The sequence below is a fragment of the Salminus brasiliensis genome, chromosome 5, assembly GCF_030463535.1.
Source record: "Salminus brasiliensis chromosome 5, fSalBra1.hap2, whole genome shotgun sequence".
NCBI lineage: Eukaryota > Metazoa > Chordata > Actinopteri > Characiformes > Bryconidae > Salminus > Salminus brasiliensis.
Window position 1 is genome coordinate 32,029,424 of NC_132882.1, and position 18,443 is coordinate 32,047,866.

The 18,443-nt window shown below is 42.1% G+C and overlaps 1 protein-coding gene across 1 annotated transcript; it reads right to left on the reverse strand.

Annotated features, from left to right (window-relative positions):
• Positions 1 to 5,975: 5,975 nt before the first annotated feature.
• Positions 5,976 to 14,949, reverse strand: prpf3 (PRP3 pre-mRNA processing factor 3 homolog (yeast)). The gene is made up of 17 exons (XM_072678968.1): positions 14,799 to 14,949; positions 13,114 to 13,273; positions 12,381 to 12,511; positions 11,951 to 12,106; positions 11,748 to 11,834; positions 11,320 to 11,603; positions 11,070 to 11,188; positions 10,794 to 10,981; positions 10,455 to 10,621; positions 10,260 to 10,342; positions 9,836 to 9,979; positions 9,463 to 9,562; positions 9,225 to 9,338; positions 8,619 to 8,737; positions 8,436 to 8,513; positions 8,179 to 8,240; positions 5,976 to 7,976 (listed from the first exon to the last, which is right to left on the reverse strand). Exons 2-17 carry the CDS (start codon positions 13,256 to 13,258, stop codon positions 7,827 to 7,829), a joined length of 2,127 nt encoding a protein of 708 aa, XP_072535069.1. The 5' UTR covers positions 13,259 to 13,273; positions 14,799 to 14,949; the 3' UTR covers positions 5,976 to 7,826.
• Between the last annotated feature and the right edge of the window lie 3,494 nt (positions 14,950 to 18,443).

Below are 18,443 nucleotides of genomic sequence, written 5' to 3' on the forward strand. Positions count from 1 at the left end.
GTGAAACAGAAAGTAAGAAGCCACTGGCCGGACTTAGACAGAGTCTACTGTAATATCCGGGCCGGGGTCCGAAAAGCGGATCTGGGCCGGTGTCCGAATGCACGACGTGCCAATGCCGGCACGGATCCGGATTCTGGATCCGGATCAGCTCCAGATCAAGTAAGAATGCAAAAAAAAAATGACCATTAAATGACCATGAATAATAATAATTCCTAATCAGTGGTCATTTATCACATTTTATTTTTATTTTTATTTTTATTACAGACCAGATTCATATTTTTTTTTCCCCATCTGCACTACTTGACATGTTGCATACTCATTTTCTTCTGTTAGACAGAAAGAGATACGGCAGAGATGACCAGTGCATGACCATCTCTCTTTCCTATGACTACACGTCCCCTCGTAACTACAGCTGTAACAGTTTATGAATGATCTTCCTCTTAAAATAGCTCCAAATCTCACTTCATTTTGGATGTTACATATATTTCTTGAATGGAAATGGAAACGAACCGCTCGGTCCTACATAAGAAGCACCTGTAGTTTACAGTAGGTCAGAAGGTAAAGTCCTGCAGTAGCTCTCTCAAGCTTACCTGCAGGGAGGAAAGGGGACATGCAGATACTGTGAGGTTCTTTTTTAGTTAGTTCTCTAATCAAGAGCTAAGAAATAAAAAAGGTCCAAATACATCTCTGTTAATCTCGGAATAGTTTAGGCCAGGGGCAACAGGCCACTGTCAGTCAGAGCCGGCCCCAGGCATACTCAAATTTCGCGGCCGCTTAGGGCCAAAGGGACCAACACAACCACGTTGGCTGACTTGCGACAAATGCTGGTTGAAGAATGGGATGCCATCCCACAGCAGTGTGTGACCAGGCTGGTGACCAGCATGAGGAGGAGTGTGTTGTGGCTGTGTATGGTTCTTCCATTCCATTGTTAAAATGCCAATATGTCTTTTTTCTTCAAACTTCAATCATCCAGTCCACCAAACACCAAACGAGTCAGTGGCAGAATAAACTGTGTGGCCAAATTTTTTCATGGGCACAACCCACATATTCATACTCATCCCATAAATGCATGTTTCTTACAAATGTGGCACCATTTAAAAGGGAAATTAACCGGCTGTCCAGCGGTTTAAGATTTATTGACAAGAAGCAATTTGTTACAACAAAGAAATAATCTACCAAACACAAATTTCCTCACTTTTTGAGCTAAGTTTATATTATTTACGAAAAAAATACTTGAAAACCAAAATTGTGGAAAAATTTCAATAATCTCAAGGTTACAAGTTAATCACCAGAGATCTTGATGTTTCTTTGTCCGCGATGCCCAACATAATCAAGAGGTTTACCACCCATGGCAATGTAGCTAATCTCCCTGGACATGGATGGAAGAGAAAAACTGATGAGAGGTTGCAACGCTAGGATAGTCCGGATGGTGGATAAGCAGCCCCAATCAAGTTCTACAGAAATTCAAGCTGTCCTGCACACTCAGGGGGCATCAGTGTCGGTGCGAACTATCAGTCGACATTTGTCAAATATAAAACTCTACAGCAGGAGACCCAGGAGGACCCCACTGCTGACACAGAGACATAAAAAAGCTAGACTGCAGATTGTCAAAATGTACATGAGTAGGCTCCAAAATCCTTCTGGCAAACATCTTGTGGACAGATCAGACCAAGATAGAGCTTTTTGGTAAAGCACATCATTGTAGTTCCTAGAAAGAAAAGAACACAGTAAATACAGTCAAACATACTTCAAAAAGGGGTAGGTGTACGTATTTGGTAGCTACCAGCAACCGGGCCCAGGTCAAATCTGCCCACTTTGGTTGTTGATGACCTAAGTCAGACGTTCTGTTGCTCTCCTCCTTACGCTGCACCTGAAGTGCTTATGGATGTTCCTTATGATCCAAAGAAGAGCGATGTGTGGAGCCTGGGTGTAATTCTTTATGTCATGGTCACTGGAGACCTGCCCTTCAAGCACTCCACTGACGAGAATCTTCCCCGTCTCCAGCGTAAATAGGATTATGGGGAAAATGTAGGTGTGTATATAAATATATATATATATATATATATATACAGTCATGCCCGAAAGTATTCATACCCCTGGCAAAGTTTGACTTAAATTTACTTTTATTTAACCAGAAGTTATATTTTTGCCTTGAAACAACACAGGCATCTCCCAGGAGATAACACGATGATGTACAAGAGGCATCATTGTGGGAAAAAGTATTTCTCAGCTTTTATACACATTTGAACAAAAAGTGGCATGTCCAAAATTATTCATACCCTTTGAAAACTGTCACAGTATATGGGAAAATCCAAAGTTCTATACCATTCCATAGTCCAAGCTGTTTTAAAGCATCCTAATTACCCTGATTCATTGGGAACAGCTGTTTTAATCAACTCAACAGGAGAAAAACAGCAGCTCTCTGCAGTTGGTTTGTGGACAGTCATGGCTAAGACAAAGGAGCTCACTAAGGACCTGCGGCTGTGCATTGTGGCCGCTCACAAGTCAGGAAAGGGCTATAAAGCCATATCAAAATGTTTTCAAGTTCCAGTGGCTACAGTGCAAAGTATTATTAAAAAATACAAGAAGTTCCGCACTGTGGAAAATCTCAGAAGATGTGGTCGGAAGCCAAAAGTGACACCTGTGCTGGCCAGGAGAATAGTGAGAGAGGTGAAGAAAAATCCAAGGATCACCACCAAGGCCATCCTGGTGAATCTGGACTCTGCTGGTGGCGACATCTCAAGGCAGACAGTTCAACGGACACTGCACACTGCTGGGTTCCACGGACGCAGGCCAAGGAGGACACCACTTCTCCAGAAAAGGCACACAAAAGCCCGCTTGACCTTTGCAAATGCTCATCTGGACAAAGAAGAAGACTTCTGGTGTTCTGTTTTATGGTCAGATGAAACAAAAATTGAATTGTTTGGCCACAATGATGTGTGCACCATTTGGCGTAAAAAAGGAGAAGCCTTCAACCCTAAGAACACCATCCCCACTGTCAAACATGGTGGTGGGAACCTAATGTTTTGGGGGTGTTTTTCAGCCAATGGACCAGGGAACTTGATCACAGTAAATGGCACCATGAAAAAAGAGCAATACATCAAGATTCTCAACAACAACATCAGGCAGTCTGCAGAGAAACTTGGCCTTGGGAACCGGTGGACATTTCAGCACGACAACGACCCAAAACACACAGCCAAAGTGGTGAAGAAATGGTTAGCAGACAAAAACATTAATGTTTTGCAGTGGCCCAGCCAGAGTCCTGACTTGAATCCAATTGAGAATCTGTGGAGGGAGCTAAAGATCAGGGTGATGGCAAGGAGACCCTCGAACCTCAAAGAGTTGGAGCTCATCACTAAAGATGAATGGGCAAAAATACCAGTGGAGACATGCAAAAAGCTGGTCAGCAATTACAGGAAGCGTTTGATTGCTGTAATAGCCAATAAAGGCTTTTCTATTAATTATTGAGAAGGGTATGAATAATTTTGGACATGCCACTTTTTGTTCAAATGTGTATAAAAGCTGAGAAATATTTTTTCCCACAATGATGCCTCTTGTACATCATCGTGTTATCTCCTGGGAGATGCCTGTGTCATTTCCAGGCAAAAATATAATTTCTGGTTAAATAAAAGTAAATTTAAGTCAAACTTTGACAGGCATGACTGTGTATATATATATATATATATATATATATATATATATATATATATATATATATATATATATATATATATATATCTTTAATATTTATTAAGTTTAAAAATGCATTGACTGCTCATTCATTGATTTGGTGAGGATAGAAAAGCTCACAAAGCTCTCAGAGTTCTTGCCACACAAGATATCTCATCTTCACACCTCCACCCTATACAGACATCTTCTGCACCCTGCACACACTTACTGGAACTGTAACCAACAGCTCAGTCACACCACACCCACCAAAGACTTCTCCCCACACTTTTCACAGCTTCTCCTAAGTGTTAATGTAAATAGTGATATAAACATTTTAGATATATTAAACCTGTACATTTCTAACTGTGCAATACTGTGTGTGTAGTGTGTGTATAGTGCAAGTTAATGTGTATAGATTCTGTATTTTTATTTTGTAAATATTTGCTTTCACTGCTAGGGACTAGGCGCCAAAGTTTATTGCAGCTCTGTTAACGTGATGTGACAAACCTGATTTGATTTGATTGGAACTGAGAGTCCTGCTCTGTGAAACACCCCCAGATCTGTCAGTTATTTGTTCCTTTGCTAAATTTCTCTTGTGTTTTCATCAACAGTGAAACTGAAGGCTCATCACTGGCTAAGGCTGAAAGCTCTCTGGGACACAATGTGTTTGGTGGTGAAGCTGCATACTGTAAGGGGGGCACTATATCTGAGCAGGACAGGATGAAGCGTTTGGAGAAAACCAGCCGGTATGTTTGATTTATTTGTTGTTTCCACTGTTTCTGAATTGATTTACTAAGTGCTTTATTTGTCCTGTTGTATCTTGGCTCCTCCCATTAAAACTTTTTGTAAATAAATAGGTAACAAAGTATCAGTTCATTACCAATAAGTAAATAATCAAAGATGACTTATGTTCCTCATCTGTTCTATATGATCTCCAGAGTCATAGGCAGGTTTCTTGTGGTGACGGTCGATGATCAGCAAGAGTCTCAATCTCCCTCTTTGAGCAGAGAGGCAGAGGTGCTCTCCTGTCGAGACTTCAACTGTGAGCCTCTAAAGCCTGAGCGGGAAGACGAGAGCAGTAGAACTGGTGCAGGTTCAACTTGCAGAAGCGTAGAGGTTGTGGAGGAGGAGGACTGCTGCTCCAGCTGTAGTCCATTTGGTGCTGCAGTTAAAAGGGCAGCTAAGGCTTATGTTGTAGCACCAGTTCTCAGAGCCTCACGGACACTTCGAAGGAGGGTGAAGAAGTTTTTTAGGATGGACTCTGTGGTGCACAAAGCTTCCTCTTCTTCCCAGCCCGATGTTTATCATTCTCTGTGTTCCCAGTAGGCTTGTGAGGATGTGTTGTGGGCTGTTAGGGGGAGGCAGAAGCTTTTCTCCCACAGTCCACATTGAAGTAAGGAATCCTGAAGAAGTCAACAAGGGTCCACTCCTTGTAGCCCTCAAGCATGTTTTCAGGTAATGCTGACATATTAGTTAGGTTTGAGTCTGAAGGTAAAGTCCTGCTCCATGGGCTGCTGGTTGAGGCAGACCGTTGCTCCCACAGAAATGTGCAAAATCAGGAGGGAGAGGCTTCAGCTCCCCTTCAGATTATCCAATCTGAGACAGTCTGAGGAGAATATTTACATACCTTCAAGTTCTGTCATTTACAACAGCACTAGCTTCAGCTGAATTGTTAATAGTTATATTCTCCGCTGTTCCGGCTGAGCTGAGATCTGGTCGGGTAGTCGAGCTAGAACCTGTGTTCCCACAGTGATGCAGCTCAGCTTCCGATTATCAAACTTTAGATTCAACTTTAAGGTATTTGACATTTTCCCAATAACTTGAAACATTCTAGATTACCGGTCATATCTCTCGACCAGAACCTGGGGAAAAAAAAGACCACACCCCTTGTAGGCAGTTAGAGAAGATGGCCAGCACTATTGGATGTAACTCTCAGTATTTGTTTAAACAGTGGTGAACATCATGAAACTTTTTTTAACCTCTTAAACACCCAGTTCCTTCACTCCTATAACTTTAGAAAGATTTGGCCAGTTTGAGCTGTATTCCATCAAGTTGCTAAATAATAATCCTAAGGAAGGCTTGGAGTGGTTAAGTTAAGAACCTGAGAAGGCTCAGAAGTTCTACAGGACACACCTCTTTCACAACAACAAAAAAATGTCTAGTGTACAGCTTTAACTTTTTTAACTTCTGCTGCAAACTTCATGAGCCTTCAGTGATGTATAATTTCACAATGTATTCTCATAACCCGAGCAACAGAAACACTGCTTCACACTTCACACACAAGAATACAAGTTAAAAGGTGCACCATACAGGCTCCAGGATCAAACATCTTTAATGTGGAGACGCTTATTCAGAAATCAATTAATAAAATGGCACCCGGCGACGCCTATACATTTACATAGAGGCCATGTTAAATGGAGTCATTTTTCTTTGCTCTTTGGTTTACATCAGTAGTGGTTCATCATGGTCCTCAGGGATCCCTTGATGACAGATTTTTGTTTTTATTCCGACTTACAGGCTCAAGCAAAAGTTTGGGCACTCCAGTCAAAATTTGTTACTGTGAGCAGTTGAGCAGAAGAACTGGTTTCGAAAAGTTAAAGCAACATGAGCGTCTTAATATTGTTTGGTTCAAATTTAGAGTGGAAGAAAATAAGGAACAGAACACCATGTAAAAAGGTTGCACCCCAAAAGATTTGAGCTCCCAGATAACTTTTACCAAGACTTCCGACCTTAATCAGCATGTTGGTGCAATGCCTTCAAATCCTTATTAATACTCTGACTCCTTAAATCCTGTCCCACCTAGCACTCTGCATCAATTCATTTAATTTTCAGACAGGTTGGAGAAAGGCAGCAAAACAGTTTAGAAAGCCCTTTTCTAATAGTAAGAGTAAGAGACGCGAGTAATATGACACTTAAAATCCACAAGAGCTGCGAGCTAAAGGCTTTGTCATGGCCTCTTACAGTCCCCCAACCTAGACATCATTGAAACTCTGCAGATAGACCCAAAAGAGCTAGTTCCTGTAAGCTAAAAGACTGAAAAATGGGTGGATGAAACCTAAAACAACTGAAAGACTCTTCGCTGCTACAGTAAGCATTTACGTACTTGCCAAAGGGGGAGTTACTAAATACTGACCATAAAAGGTGCCCAAACTTGTTTGTCTCAAGCCCTTTTTCTTGTTTTGTTGTTTGTTGAATTTTACCCCCCCCCCCCCGCACATTTGCCAATTAACCTAACTCTTTATAAATCCCCCTAGCACTAGCAAAGCACCCACCATTAAAGACTTAACACATGTCCTCCAATACACATGAAGCCAGCCACCGCCGAACTGCTGCAGCATTGTCAGACACCCGACACGCTCCTAAAAGCCTGACCATGCTCCTGTATGGGGATGCCTGATGACCAGTTTGAGGATCACTGTGCTTCAGGGTGCAGTGAGAAATACCCCCCCCAAAAAAAAAAAAAAAAAAAAAAAAAAACATTGTTTCCCCCAAAACTTTACTGTAGTTGCCTGTACTGAAAAAAAAACAGTTTAAGTACATATATAACCTGGGGAGAGAAAATAAAAACATGGCAAAATAAGAACGTTATCTAGAACATTTGATCCCAGCTTTGTGCCATTCAACTCACAATATAGGAACCTTTTTTTCCACAGTTGCTTCTTTATCTCAGATAGTCCAGCAACATAATGTGCCTCTCTTAAACAAACTCACACGTGCACTGCAGTCATATTCTCAAACTCTTGCCAAGGAGTTAACACATCCAGACGTCAGTATTTTAGGACTGCAAAAGAAAAGTCATTCGAAAGCACTACTGAGACAAGGTGGAACCATTTGGACGTTACAGCCTCTCTCTGTTGAAGATACATCACAAATAAGACAGGGTCATATGTCCAACACGCATCTGTCTGAAGCAGGGGCTCAATCAAATCCAGTCCCTGAAGTTCTACAGGTTCTGGTTAATCCATATGCCAGCGATGCTCTCCTTTCTGACAGAAGTAGCCAGCTTTAACCACAGGCACTCATGCTCAAATGTCCTGCTGCTTCTTACACAGACTATTTTATATACATACGCATAAAACACACAGTCTCTTGTCCTCAGTTGTCTGTAACACAGTGGATGTGCAATGCACAGGCTGTTCTGATCTGCAACATTGGCCTCAATCATCAGCACCCTCCAGGATGCTCTGGCTCAGGGCCATGTCCCAGTAGTGTTCCGTGCCGTGCTTCTTAAAATGCTCCCGTGCCATGTTCTCCGTGGGACACTGCTTGAACTTTACATCCCCAAAGCTGCGCTCTTTAGCTGTGCCCTGAGAGAGAGCACGAGAGAAAAGAGAGCAAAAACAGAAAAGCTAATTAGTATGGAAAAAGAAACCAAAGAAGTCTTTCAGAAGGAGGATTGATGGTAAACCACTTATCTAGCCACCTACTCGACAAACAAGCCCTGCCCAAAATAAACAAACGGTAAAGTGTTGTTCGACTATGCTCAAACCCACACTCGCAGTTTCTTACCTCCCAAACCAATGAGCACTTGTTGTTCTTCTTTGATCCCTCATCATCTGAACCATCAGGGTCTGGCAAGGAATCAAAGTATATAAATTAAAAGGTAAACTCCTACAGGACACTAACCTGATAACACCATAAAAAACTAAAAATGCAGACTGAGGACCGAGCTAATTTCAGGTCCCAATTCTGAACCAAAGCCAATAGACCAGCCAAGCTCAAGATACAATCCATCACATCCCTCCCTCCATTCCCCCATCTCTCACCATCTCTCTTTGAGTTGTGTTCTTCCCATTTGATCCTGTTCAGCATCAGCCTCTTAAACTTCTTCTGGGATTTGGGTCCTATAAGAGATAAAATCATTTCAGTATAAAATCCTGAAACGGTGCTTTACTCCAAAACAGAACGTATTTATTTATTTGTCCTATGCTTCCTTCCCCCATGCTCACCTCCCTCCACCACCACAATGTTGACGTCTTTGTGCAGCACCACAGTGCCTGTGAGGTAGAGCTGGCCTGCATTAGCCTCCACCTTGAACTTCTTGGCTGGATTGTGCAGATTTCGGATCCTAACATCCAAGCGGGACAGGACAAGCAATAAATAAATAAAAACAAGGTAATTTTTAGTCCTCAGAACTGACTTTACATTTGTGACACCAGCATGCATCACTCAACCTGAAAGACTGGCATCTAAAAAATGAAAAACACCCCTAAACAGCCCCTATTGAAGACCAAGCAGTGTAACACCGGATGGACTGAAAAATCTTGGACCCTGTTTACACCTAGTCACTTGTAACCAATATCTAGACTGTATTCTGATAAGATTTTAGCCAAATGCATTTACACTTGTTAGTCACCCGCTTGCTGTGTGGGAAGGAATATGACAATGTGCTTATGTCACATGGCAATTACTGGTGTTTTGGTAGTAATGCATAACATGTGGCTCAAATGTGTCTAAGACCAGCTCCTGAAGTGGCCAGAGTGCTTGGATTTGTCTCCGTTTTAATTGATCCCTTATTGCATATAAAGAGCTTGCTTTGTAGGTTTGCAGTGTACCTGTAAACAGCAATGTGAACTCCTTGACTCAGATCTTCCTTTAGTTTCTTCACCTTCTTTTCTTTTCTCTGTTCTGCTGTGAGTTTACGTGCTGCGTTTGCCTCCTCATGAGCCCTGCATAGACACAAGAAAAGCTCAAGCCATTAACACACTCGTGTGTCTGGGGATTTCCTCACTGTGTGTAAACAGTGGAGTTGTCATGAGCCATGTTTAACACGGGGTGCGTGCACAAGCTCACTTCTGTCTCTTGGCCATCTGTGCTCGAACGTGAGCTTCCACTTTTGTAGGATCTTGCACCGCCTCAGTCCCGAGCACACGCATCAAATTAGAGATACGCACTGCACAGATATATTCACACCTTTAGTTACACAATATAACACAGGCACATTGATTCTGATGACTAAACTAGGTCCCAGATCAGATAAAAAAATAAAAATAAAAAAACATCAAGAAATCTTGTCACTGGTTTGCATTTTACAGCTTATCAAAGTACAACTGAATGTTCCAATCAAAGACCTAGCATTAATTATAAAGAGCTTATGACTTCTTCAGAAGCCAACTAATTGTTAGCGACTTAAGATTTCTCTACTCTCCTGTGCTTCCTACTTTACCTTTGGGTTCTGGTGGTGGCATGAGACCAAGGCGAACCTTCTCCTGGACCTCTTTCTGACCCTCCCGTCTCGTTTGCCGCCGGAGCTTCTTCTGCTCCTTCTTTGTTAGATACACGCCCAGAGTCACTGGCTTGTCTGGGTCCACTGAGATACAAATGCACAGAACAACAGAAAGGTTAATCAGTGAGGATGGAAAACTGTAAGTACTTGAATTCACTGCACTGAGAAGCAGTTAAGACAGATCTTGAGGTATTAAATCAGGGATTCAAAGCTCCCAAAAATGAATAACGTAACATACCCAAGTCAACACATAAAAGGTTTAGTAATTAGGTCCAAGCATTTTTCCATTAAGCATTTTGTTTGTTAAAGTTTGATTTCCACTATCGCAGTTTGAAAGACCTGATATATAAACAGTCTAACATACCTGGAGGGGCCATTTGGGCTGGGTGCTCCACCAAATTGGTGACTCCATGAAACTCCAAACCATCAAATACAGACTGGGCAGAACTAAGAAAAAAAAGAGACAGAGTCAGTGCAATGGAAAGGACTGTCAGGTTTTTTTTTTTTAAAAACACCACCAATCATTTTTCCCTATTACAAATAAACTGAAGTTTCTTACAGCTCCATGTTGGAGGGCAGTATATAGGAGTCCCACCACTCGATGAAAGGCACCTCTCCCTCACCAAGCTCCTTTTTAGGGGCGATCAGAGCCAGCTTGGTTGAGGCCTGAATCCCAGTCTTTTTAGCAGCCTGTGCAATCTCCATCTGCAGCCTTTCCAGCTGAGCCTGAGAAAGTAAACAAAATCAAAACAGTTGTAATGAAAGGTTATTCAGTATAACATCCCCGAACATGTACATCTAGTTAGTTACCTGCGGCTTTTATTGCAAGGAGAAGATTAAACTACATTTCCAGTACAGCTACATAAAGATGAAGGCAACACCTGTCAGACCGGCTCACCTTGGTACGTATCCGCTGGGCTATTTTCTCAAAGCGTCCTCTTTCATGGAACTTAAATCCTTTCCGGGCTCTCTGCGGCGGTGCCACAGACATCCTAGGGTCAAAGTAGGATGTGGACTCGAGATCATCACTTGGCTTCTCCTTCAGCTGCTGCCTGAACTGCTCTCTTTTCACTGCCCTAATATTAGCTAGAGAGTGAGAGAGGGATGATAAGGATAGGGTCTCACTTGTTAAACAGTACAGACACAGACCTAGGGGGTCACATGAATGTGCTACCTTTTAGAGTGGGCATGCGGTGAGTGAGTTCCACTTCCTTGCCGCTGGCATCAACAGTTCTTCCCAGTTCATCCAGAATAAGGGGTGTTGGCTTGGTAATCTCACGAGCCTCCACCTTGCTGTAAAAACAGACCCAGCTGAACGTTTACTCTCAAATCAATGCTTAGTTTTATGCGACTGCGTAATAAAATGCAGAATATAACACATGTGAACAAGTATGCTCATATCATAGCTCATATACTCCACTCACGGTGGTGCAATCCCCATGGCATGCAGATTGGCCAGTGCAACAAGGTTGTGTGGTCCCTGGTTGGTCAGAGCCCCCAGGATGCCAGGCTTCATGGCCAGAGTGGACTGGATTTTAGCCTGTAGCTCGGCTGCCTTGCGGGCCTTTTCAATGGCATCATTCATGAAGCTAGCAGCTTGGGAAGGAGCGATAGACTGATTTGTTCCCACTGCGGACGATCCCAGTGATGGAAGGACGGGTCGTTGGGAAGGTGTCTCTGGTTGGGGTGGAGCCTGTGGCATTCTAGGCTGTGGAAAGAGAGGAGGGGGCGGAAGAGGTTAATTTTTTCCCCCCTCATCATCATCATCATCATCAGGACTATCACTAGCATGAAATAGCATGTCTGGTATACGTAATGCACAAGTGCACCTTGAAATTAGTATGTCTCTAACCTGAGAGGCAGGAACCGGTGCCACAAAACTGAGTTGCTTTTTCCTCTCCTCAATTTGCCGTGTGGCTGCTTCCATCATCTGCTTTATCTGTGGACAAAACTGGGCTTGCTTAGTAAAGGCAAAAAAAAGGCACATAGGCTCTAGCACTACTTTCCAATCAATATTTCTCAATTCAAAACAAAGGCCTTAAAATGTTACATTACCTGCATCTTGGTGAGCATGCCAGGACTTTCTGTTGGAGGCCCAGGGAGAACTTCTGGCTCTTCAACCTCTTCAAAACGAGGTACCCTCTTCTTCTTTGCTGCAACGTCGCCACTTTCGCCATCCTTTGCCCCTTCTACTTCATCGCCAAACACATCCTGCAGAGGAACAGAGTGTGATGAAGTTTAGAAGACTTTTAACAAGGCTGGCTAACTACTCCTAAAGCATGAACCACCAAAATCATAACCAGAACAACGGAGCATGCGGTGGGTTAGAAGCTTCAAACCAGAACATCATTTTTTTCTGTGGAGCTACCACATCACCTGCAGCACTGACTGGAACTATAACATCTTAAAATAACTATGTAGCACAATGTCAAAAAACTATTAAGAAATAAGAGGCACTACATCAGAAGTGCTGCACAAATAAGACCTTAAGTTCTCTCTTGCGGTTCTTCTCTCCTGTACCCCTGCTCCCCCGAGAGTTCCTACTCTCCTCCAGCGCCTCAAAGAGCCTTTCCACAAAGCCGCTTGCGGAATCATCGAGAAACGGCCTCAGCTGGTCTGAGAAAGAGAGCAACATAAACTGTAAAAAGGATCAGAACTACAAACTGACTTTAAATTACTTAACAGAGAAGCACATACACACTTAAGAGTACATTTGGTCATTTCACAAGAGGGTGTGCCATCCGGAAAGGTTAAGCTATAAGCCCTTGAATATGCATGCTATTGTGGGAGTTGTAGTGGTTTAAGAGTACTGCCCTAGTAACTGTAGTCTTGTTTGTCCATATTCTGGCTTTTGACATCTTATTTCATCTCATGATGTATTGGACAAGGATGATGTGAAGGTGTTTCTGGGTATATGCGTGTGTGGAAACACATTGAACATGCCATAATTTAGACTGCTTAACACTTCACAGGCTCTATTAACTATCCCAGGAGGGACTATATTGACATTTAAGGCATTTAGTAGATGCTCTAGAATCCAAGGATACCTCTTAAGCCTAGATAAAACTAAACACAATAGTCAACTTTGAGACCATAATACTTGACTATATGGCACTAGATGAAAAACTAACTTGCACAACCACCTATTCAAATTAAGTGAAAAGATGCAAACTTTACTCTCCTAATGCACAATACACATGTTTATATTATTTTCTTACCAGTTGTCTTTCTTTTGTCCAGGCCCTTCCCTACACAGTGCAGAGCTGCAGTGACCACAGTCGGTTCTGAGAAGCCAAGCACCTTTTTCACCGTCCGCTCCACCCAGGGCCGCAGCTCCTCAACCTCCCGCTTGGGCAGCGACATGCTGGGAAAAGCTCTCTTCAACACAACAATAAGGAGAACATCATTAATTTCAGAATGCAACTAATATTATTAATATTAATAATAACGTCAATTCAATGGGGCCAACATGAAGACACAAGAACAGTCCAACCTTTGGCCCAACCTTACCATCAAGGTCACAACAACAAAATTAGAAATCTGGTAAAGCTTGTGTTTGTCCATTGTATTATGCCTACTCAATCAACTAGTAGTGGTGGCTCAGTTGCTGGAGCACTACGAGTAACTACTGAACACAGGGTTGTGTGATCCTCAGGTTCGCGTAGTTGTCACTGTCTAGCTGCCTTAACCCTCTCTGCTCCAGTGGTGCTATAACATCGCTGACTGCATGTGAAGAGTAGATCCATTGCAAATTACACATTATTTATCCCTGAACATCCACCTTAGTGATTAGATCCGTACCAAGGAACACCAATTCACATCTTCAGTTCACTTTATCGGGTGGGTTGAGATCGCTTGGGAGCTGGACAGATCTCCAAGCTAAATCTCTGTACGTTTTGGTCAGTCAGAGATACCAGATCATTTTGTTACTGACTGTGACAAACTATATTTGGAAAGCTGCTCATTCATTGCTTCTCATGAAATAATACAAAAATTAGTATTTGTCTGCTGTCCAGGTGTGGCTTTCTTCCTCATTCTTCTCTCATCGCATTTAACAAGAAGAGCTTTAGTGAGGTCAGGATGTTGGATGATGATGATGATCACCACCTTCACCATTCAGTATCGGATGGAGCACCGTTCACAGTTTAACGCTGGGGGCATTACAACCCTCTAGCCCACACCTGGTATTAGGCATGGTGCCAACAGACTCATGTTAATCTGCTCCAGAAAGTCATAGTCTATCTGCAATACTTCTCTACAAGGCAAAGACAGTGATGTGTGATGCGATTCTCTCTCTGGATTCATTAACACAAGCACCAAAGCCACACAGCTCTCTCTGGCGGACCACGGATAAAGGAACAGGCTCCAGTACAAGACCATCAGCTCTTATTGAACTGATGAACGTTAGCACGAAGTCTGCTAGTTCAGTTAGCTAGCTACAGCAACGTCGACACATGACTCACATTTAAACTAAACGTCTTAATTAGAGTACGAATTTAAATGTTTAGACAATAAAAGGCCAAGAAAACACACAACTGTACCTGCTAATGCTATCAGACTAACGCTGGACTGCTGGCTAACGAATGTAGATAGCTAGATAGCTAGCTAGCACTAACGTTAGAGGTGTTGCTAGCTAGCTAGGATAGCTAGCTATATCTGTGAGCAGCACTGCAGCTAGTTGCTGCTAACAGGAGTTAGGAGCTCACGAATAATATTATTAGTAGATGAGGCACTAATAGTTGTCACTATTATTATTATCATTATTATTATTATTAACAATAATAATATCTGGGCGCTTTGAGGAGAAATCCCTCCTGCTACCTAGCGTTAGCTAGCTAGCTAACAGTCCTGCTCGCTACAAACTCACGTTACTGTTCCTTCACAGAGGATTTCAGAGACTTACCAGCTAAATCTCCTCAGTTTTCGATTCCAATTTAAGTCCAGACTTGTAAAAGCGAACACGCCGGCGGCGGACAGCAGTATTAACGAACAGCAGCTTTGTAAAACTAGCAGTAATTCACCAACTTTCTGGTTGCCGCTCCGTACAGAAAACGTTGCACCAGTCGGAAGTGGAGACACACTGATTCCGTTCGGAGAATCCGCTCTGTCGCCCCCTGCTGCTGGGGGGCTCTGTCGTCCCCACTGCCACTACACGTCCAAATATCTTTGGACACCACTTCTAATGAATGCATTTAGCATGATCTAGTCCCTGTAGAGAAGAATTGTTAATAGAATAGGACTCTCTGGAGCAGATCAATCTGAACCTATTGGTGTGGGCTAGAGGGGTATAAAGCCCCCCAGGATTGAGCTGAGGAGCAGTGGAACTGTGTTCACTGATCCAATACTTTTGGGGTGAGTTGGGGAGTTAGGGATGAAGGTGGGTGGCGATCATCCAACATCCTGATCTCTCTAACGCTCTTGTCGCTAAATGCAATCAAATCCTCACAGCAATGCTCCAAAATCTAGCAGAAAGTTTTTTTGTTTTTTTTTTCTGGACAGTGGAGACAGTTCCTCTAACAAAAGGTTGGAGGATGAACTCTTTAAAATATCCTTGATTCTAGAAGAAACAACAAATATGCAGGTGTCCCAATACTTTTGTCCTCGTAGTGTATTTGTGGTCTCCTAAATATTTGATTATTTTTGTACAAAACACATGTTTTTTTTGCTAACCTGTAGCACAGGCTTATTAACAATGAGTGGTCTTCAGTTGGACCAGCGGGGGAGCTGAGTCCCTGGCCAAGTCGGTCAAGCTGGTTAACCAGCGTAGCTCTCAGTATGACCAAACTGGTTGACCATCATGACCAGCATCATTAAGCTGGTCAACCAGCCTGACAAAGTTGGTTGACCAGAATGACCAGCCTGACCACAGAAACCAAACTGTTCAACCAGTATGACCAGCTTGGAAACCAGCTTTGTCCATCAAACTCAAATGGAAACATATACTATGCTGGTCAAGAGCTAAGCTGGTTAACCATCTTACCCACCAGGCTTACCAGCATGGGGTATGTTTGCATCCGGATGAACAGCTTTTCAAGTACCTTGACCATAAAGACCAGCTTAAACCATCCAAAACAAGCTACCAGCAAAGGTCGGTCTTCAGCTGCATTCTTTAGCAGGGACTGCACAGTTGACTTCATTGACATTCATCAGTAGGGTTGAGGAAGAGTAAATAAGGCAGTATTAATTCATCAGTAGGGTTGAGGAAGAGTAAATAAGGCAGTATTAATTAATCAGTAGGGTTGAGGAAGAGTGAATAGGGTGGTATTAATTCATCAGTAGGGTTGAGGAAGGGTAAATAAGGCAGTATTAATTCATCAGTAGGGTTGAGGAAGAGTACATAAGGCAGCAATAATTTATCAGTACGGTTGAGGAAGAGTGAATAAGGTGGTATTAATTCATCAGTAGGTTTGAGGAAGAGTAAATAAGGTGGTATTAATTCATCAGTAGGGTTGAGGAAGAGTAAATAAAGCAGTATTAATTCATCAGTACGGTTGAGGAAGAGTACATAAGGCAGCAATAATTTATCAGTACGGTTGAGGAAGAGTTAATAGGGTGGTATTAATTCATCAGTTGGGTTGAGGAAGAGTACATAAGGCAGCAATAATTTATCAGTACGGTTGAGGAAGAGTGAATAAGGTGGTATTAATTCATCAGTAGGTTTGAGGAAGAGTAAATAAGGTGGTATTAATTCATCAGTAGGGTTGAGGAAGAGTAAATAAAGCAGTATTAATTCATCAGTACGGTTGAGGAAGAGTACATAAGGCAGCAATAATTTATCAGTACGGTTGAGGAAGAGTTAATAGGGTGGTATTAATTCATCAGTTGGGTTGAGGAAGAGTACATAAGCCAGCAATAATTTATCAGTAGGGTTGAGGAAGAGTGAATAGGGTGGTATTAATTCATCAGTACGGTTGAGGAAGAGTGAATAGGGTGGTATTAATTCATCAGTTGGGTTGAGGAAGAGTACATAAGGCAGCAATAATTTATCAGTAGGGTTGAGGAAGAGTGAATAGGGTGGTATTAATTCATCAGTAGGGTTGAGGAAGAGTAAATAAGGTGGTATTAATTCATCAGTAGGGTTGAGGAAGAGTACATAAGGCAGCAATAATTTATCAGTACGGTTGAGGAAGAGTGAATAGGGTGGTATTAATTCATCAGTAGGGTTGAGGAAGAGTACATAAGGCAGCAATAATTTATCAGTACGGTTGAGGAAGAGTGAATAAGGTGGTATTAATTCATCAGTAGGGTTGAGGAAGAGTAAATAAAGTGGTATTAATTCATCAGTTGGGTTGAGGAAGAGTAAATAAGGTGGTATTAATTCATCAGTAGGCTTGAGGAAGAGTAAATAAGGCAGTATTAGTTCATCAGTAGGGTTGAGGAAGAGTACATAAGGCAGCAATAATTTATCAGTACGGTTGAGGAAGAGTGAATAGGGTGGTATTAATTCATCAGAAGGGTTGAGGAAGGGTAAATAAGGTGGTATTAATTCATCAGTAGGGTTGAGGAAGAGTGAATAGGGTGGTATTAATTCATCAGTAGGGTTGAGGAAGAGTAAATAAGGCAGTATTAGTTCATCAGTAGGGTTGAGGAAGAGTACATAAGGCAGCAATAATTTATCAGTAGGGTTGAGGAAGAGTACATAAGGTGGTATTAATTCATCAGTAGGGTTGAGGAAGAGTGAATAGGGTGGTATTAATTCATCAGTAGGGTTGAGGAAGAGTAAATAAGGCAGTATTAGTTCATCAGTAGGGTTGAGGAAGAGTACATAAGGCAGCAATAATTTATCAGTACGGTTGAGGAAGAGTGAATAGGGTGGTATTAATTCATCAGTTGGGTTGAGGAAGAGTGAATAGGGTGGTATTAATTCATCAGTTGGGTTGAGGAAGAGTACATAAGGCAGCAATAATTTATCAGTAGAGTTGAGGAAGAGTGAATAGGGTGGTATTAATTCATCAGTACGGTTGAGGAAGAGTGAATAGGGTGGTATTAATTCATCAGTTGGGTTGAGGAAGAGTACATAAGGCAGCAATAATTTATCAGTAGGGTTGAGGAAGAGTGAATAGGGTGGTATTAATTCATCAGTAGGGTTGAGGAAGAGTAAATAAGGTGGTATTAATTCATCAGTAGGGTTGAGGAAGAGTACATAAGGCAGCAATAATTTATCAGTACGGTTGAGGAAGAGTGAATAGGGTGGTATTAATTCATCAGTAGGGTTGAGGAAGAGTACATAAGGCAGCAATAATTTATCAGTACGGTTGAGGAAGAGTGAATAAGGTGGTATTAATTCATCAGTAGGGTTGAGGAAGAGTAAATAAGGTGGTATTAATTCATCAGTTGGGTTGAGGAAGAGTAAATAAGGTGGTATTAATTCATCAGTAGGCTTGAGGAAGAGTAAATAAGGCAGTATTAGTTCATCAGTAGGGTTGAGGAAGAGTACATAAGGCAGCAATAATTTATCAGTACGGTTGAGGAAGAGTGAATAGGGTGGTATTAATTCATCAGAAGGGTTGAGGAAGGGTAAATAAGGCAGTATTAATTCATCAGTAGG

Bases quoted from the DNA above. Each gene is read 5' to 3' on its own strand.
- prpf3 (XM_072678968.1), bottom strand. From the start codon at position 13,258: ATGTCGCTGCCCAAGCGGGAGGTTGAGGAGCTGCGGCCCTGGGTGGAG. The intron at 10,343-10,454 runs GTAAGAAACTTC...TTTTTTTCTTAG, and splicing joins CTGCCCTCCAACATGGAGCT to TTCTGCCCAGTCTGTATTTG. The intron at 8,514-8,618 runs GTGAGCATGGGG...TATCTCTTATAG, and splicing joins CATTGTGGTGGTGGAGGGAG to GACCCAAATCCCAGAAGAAG.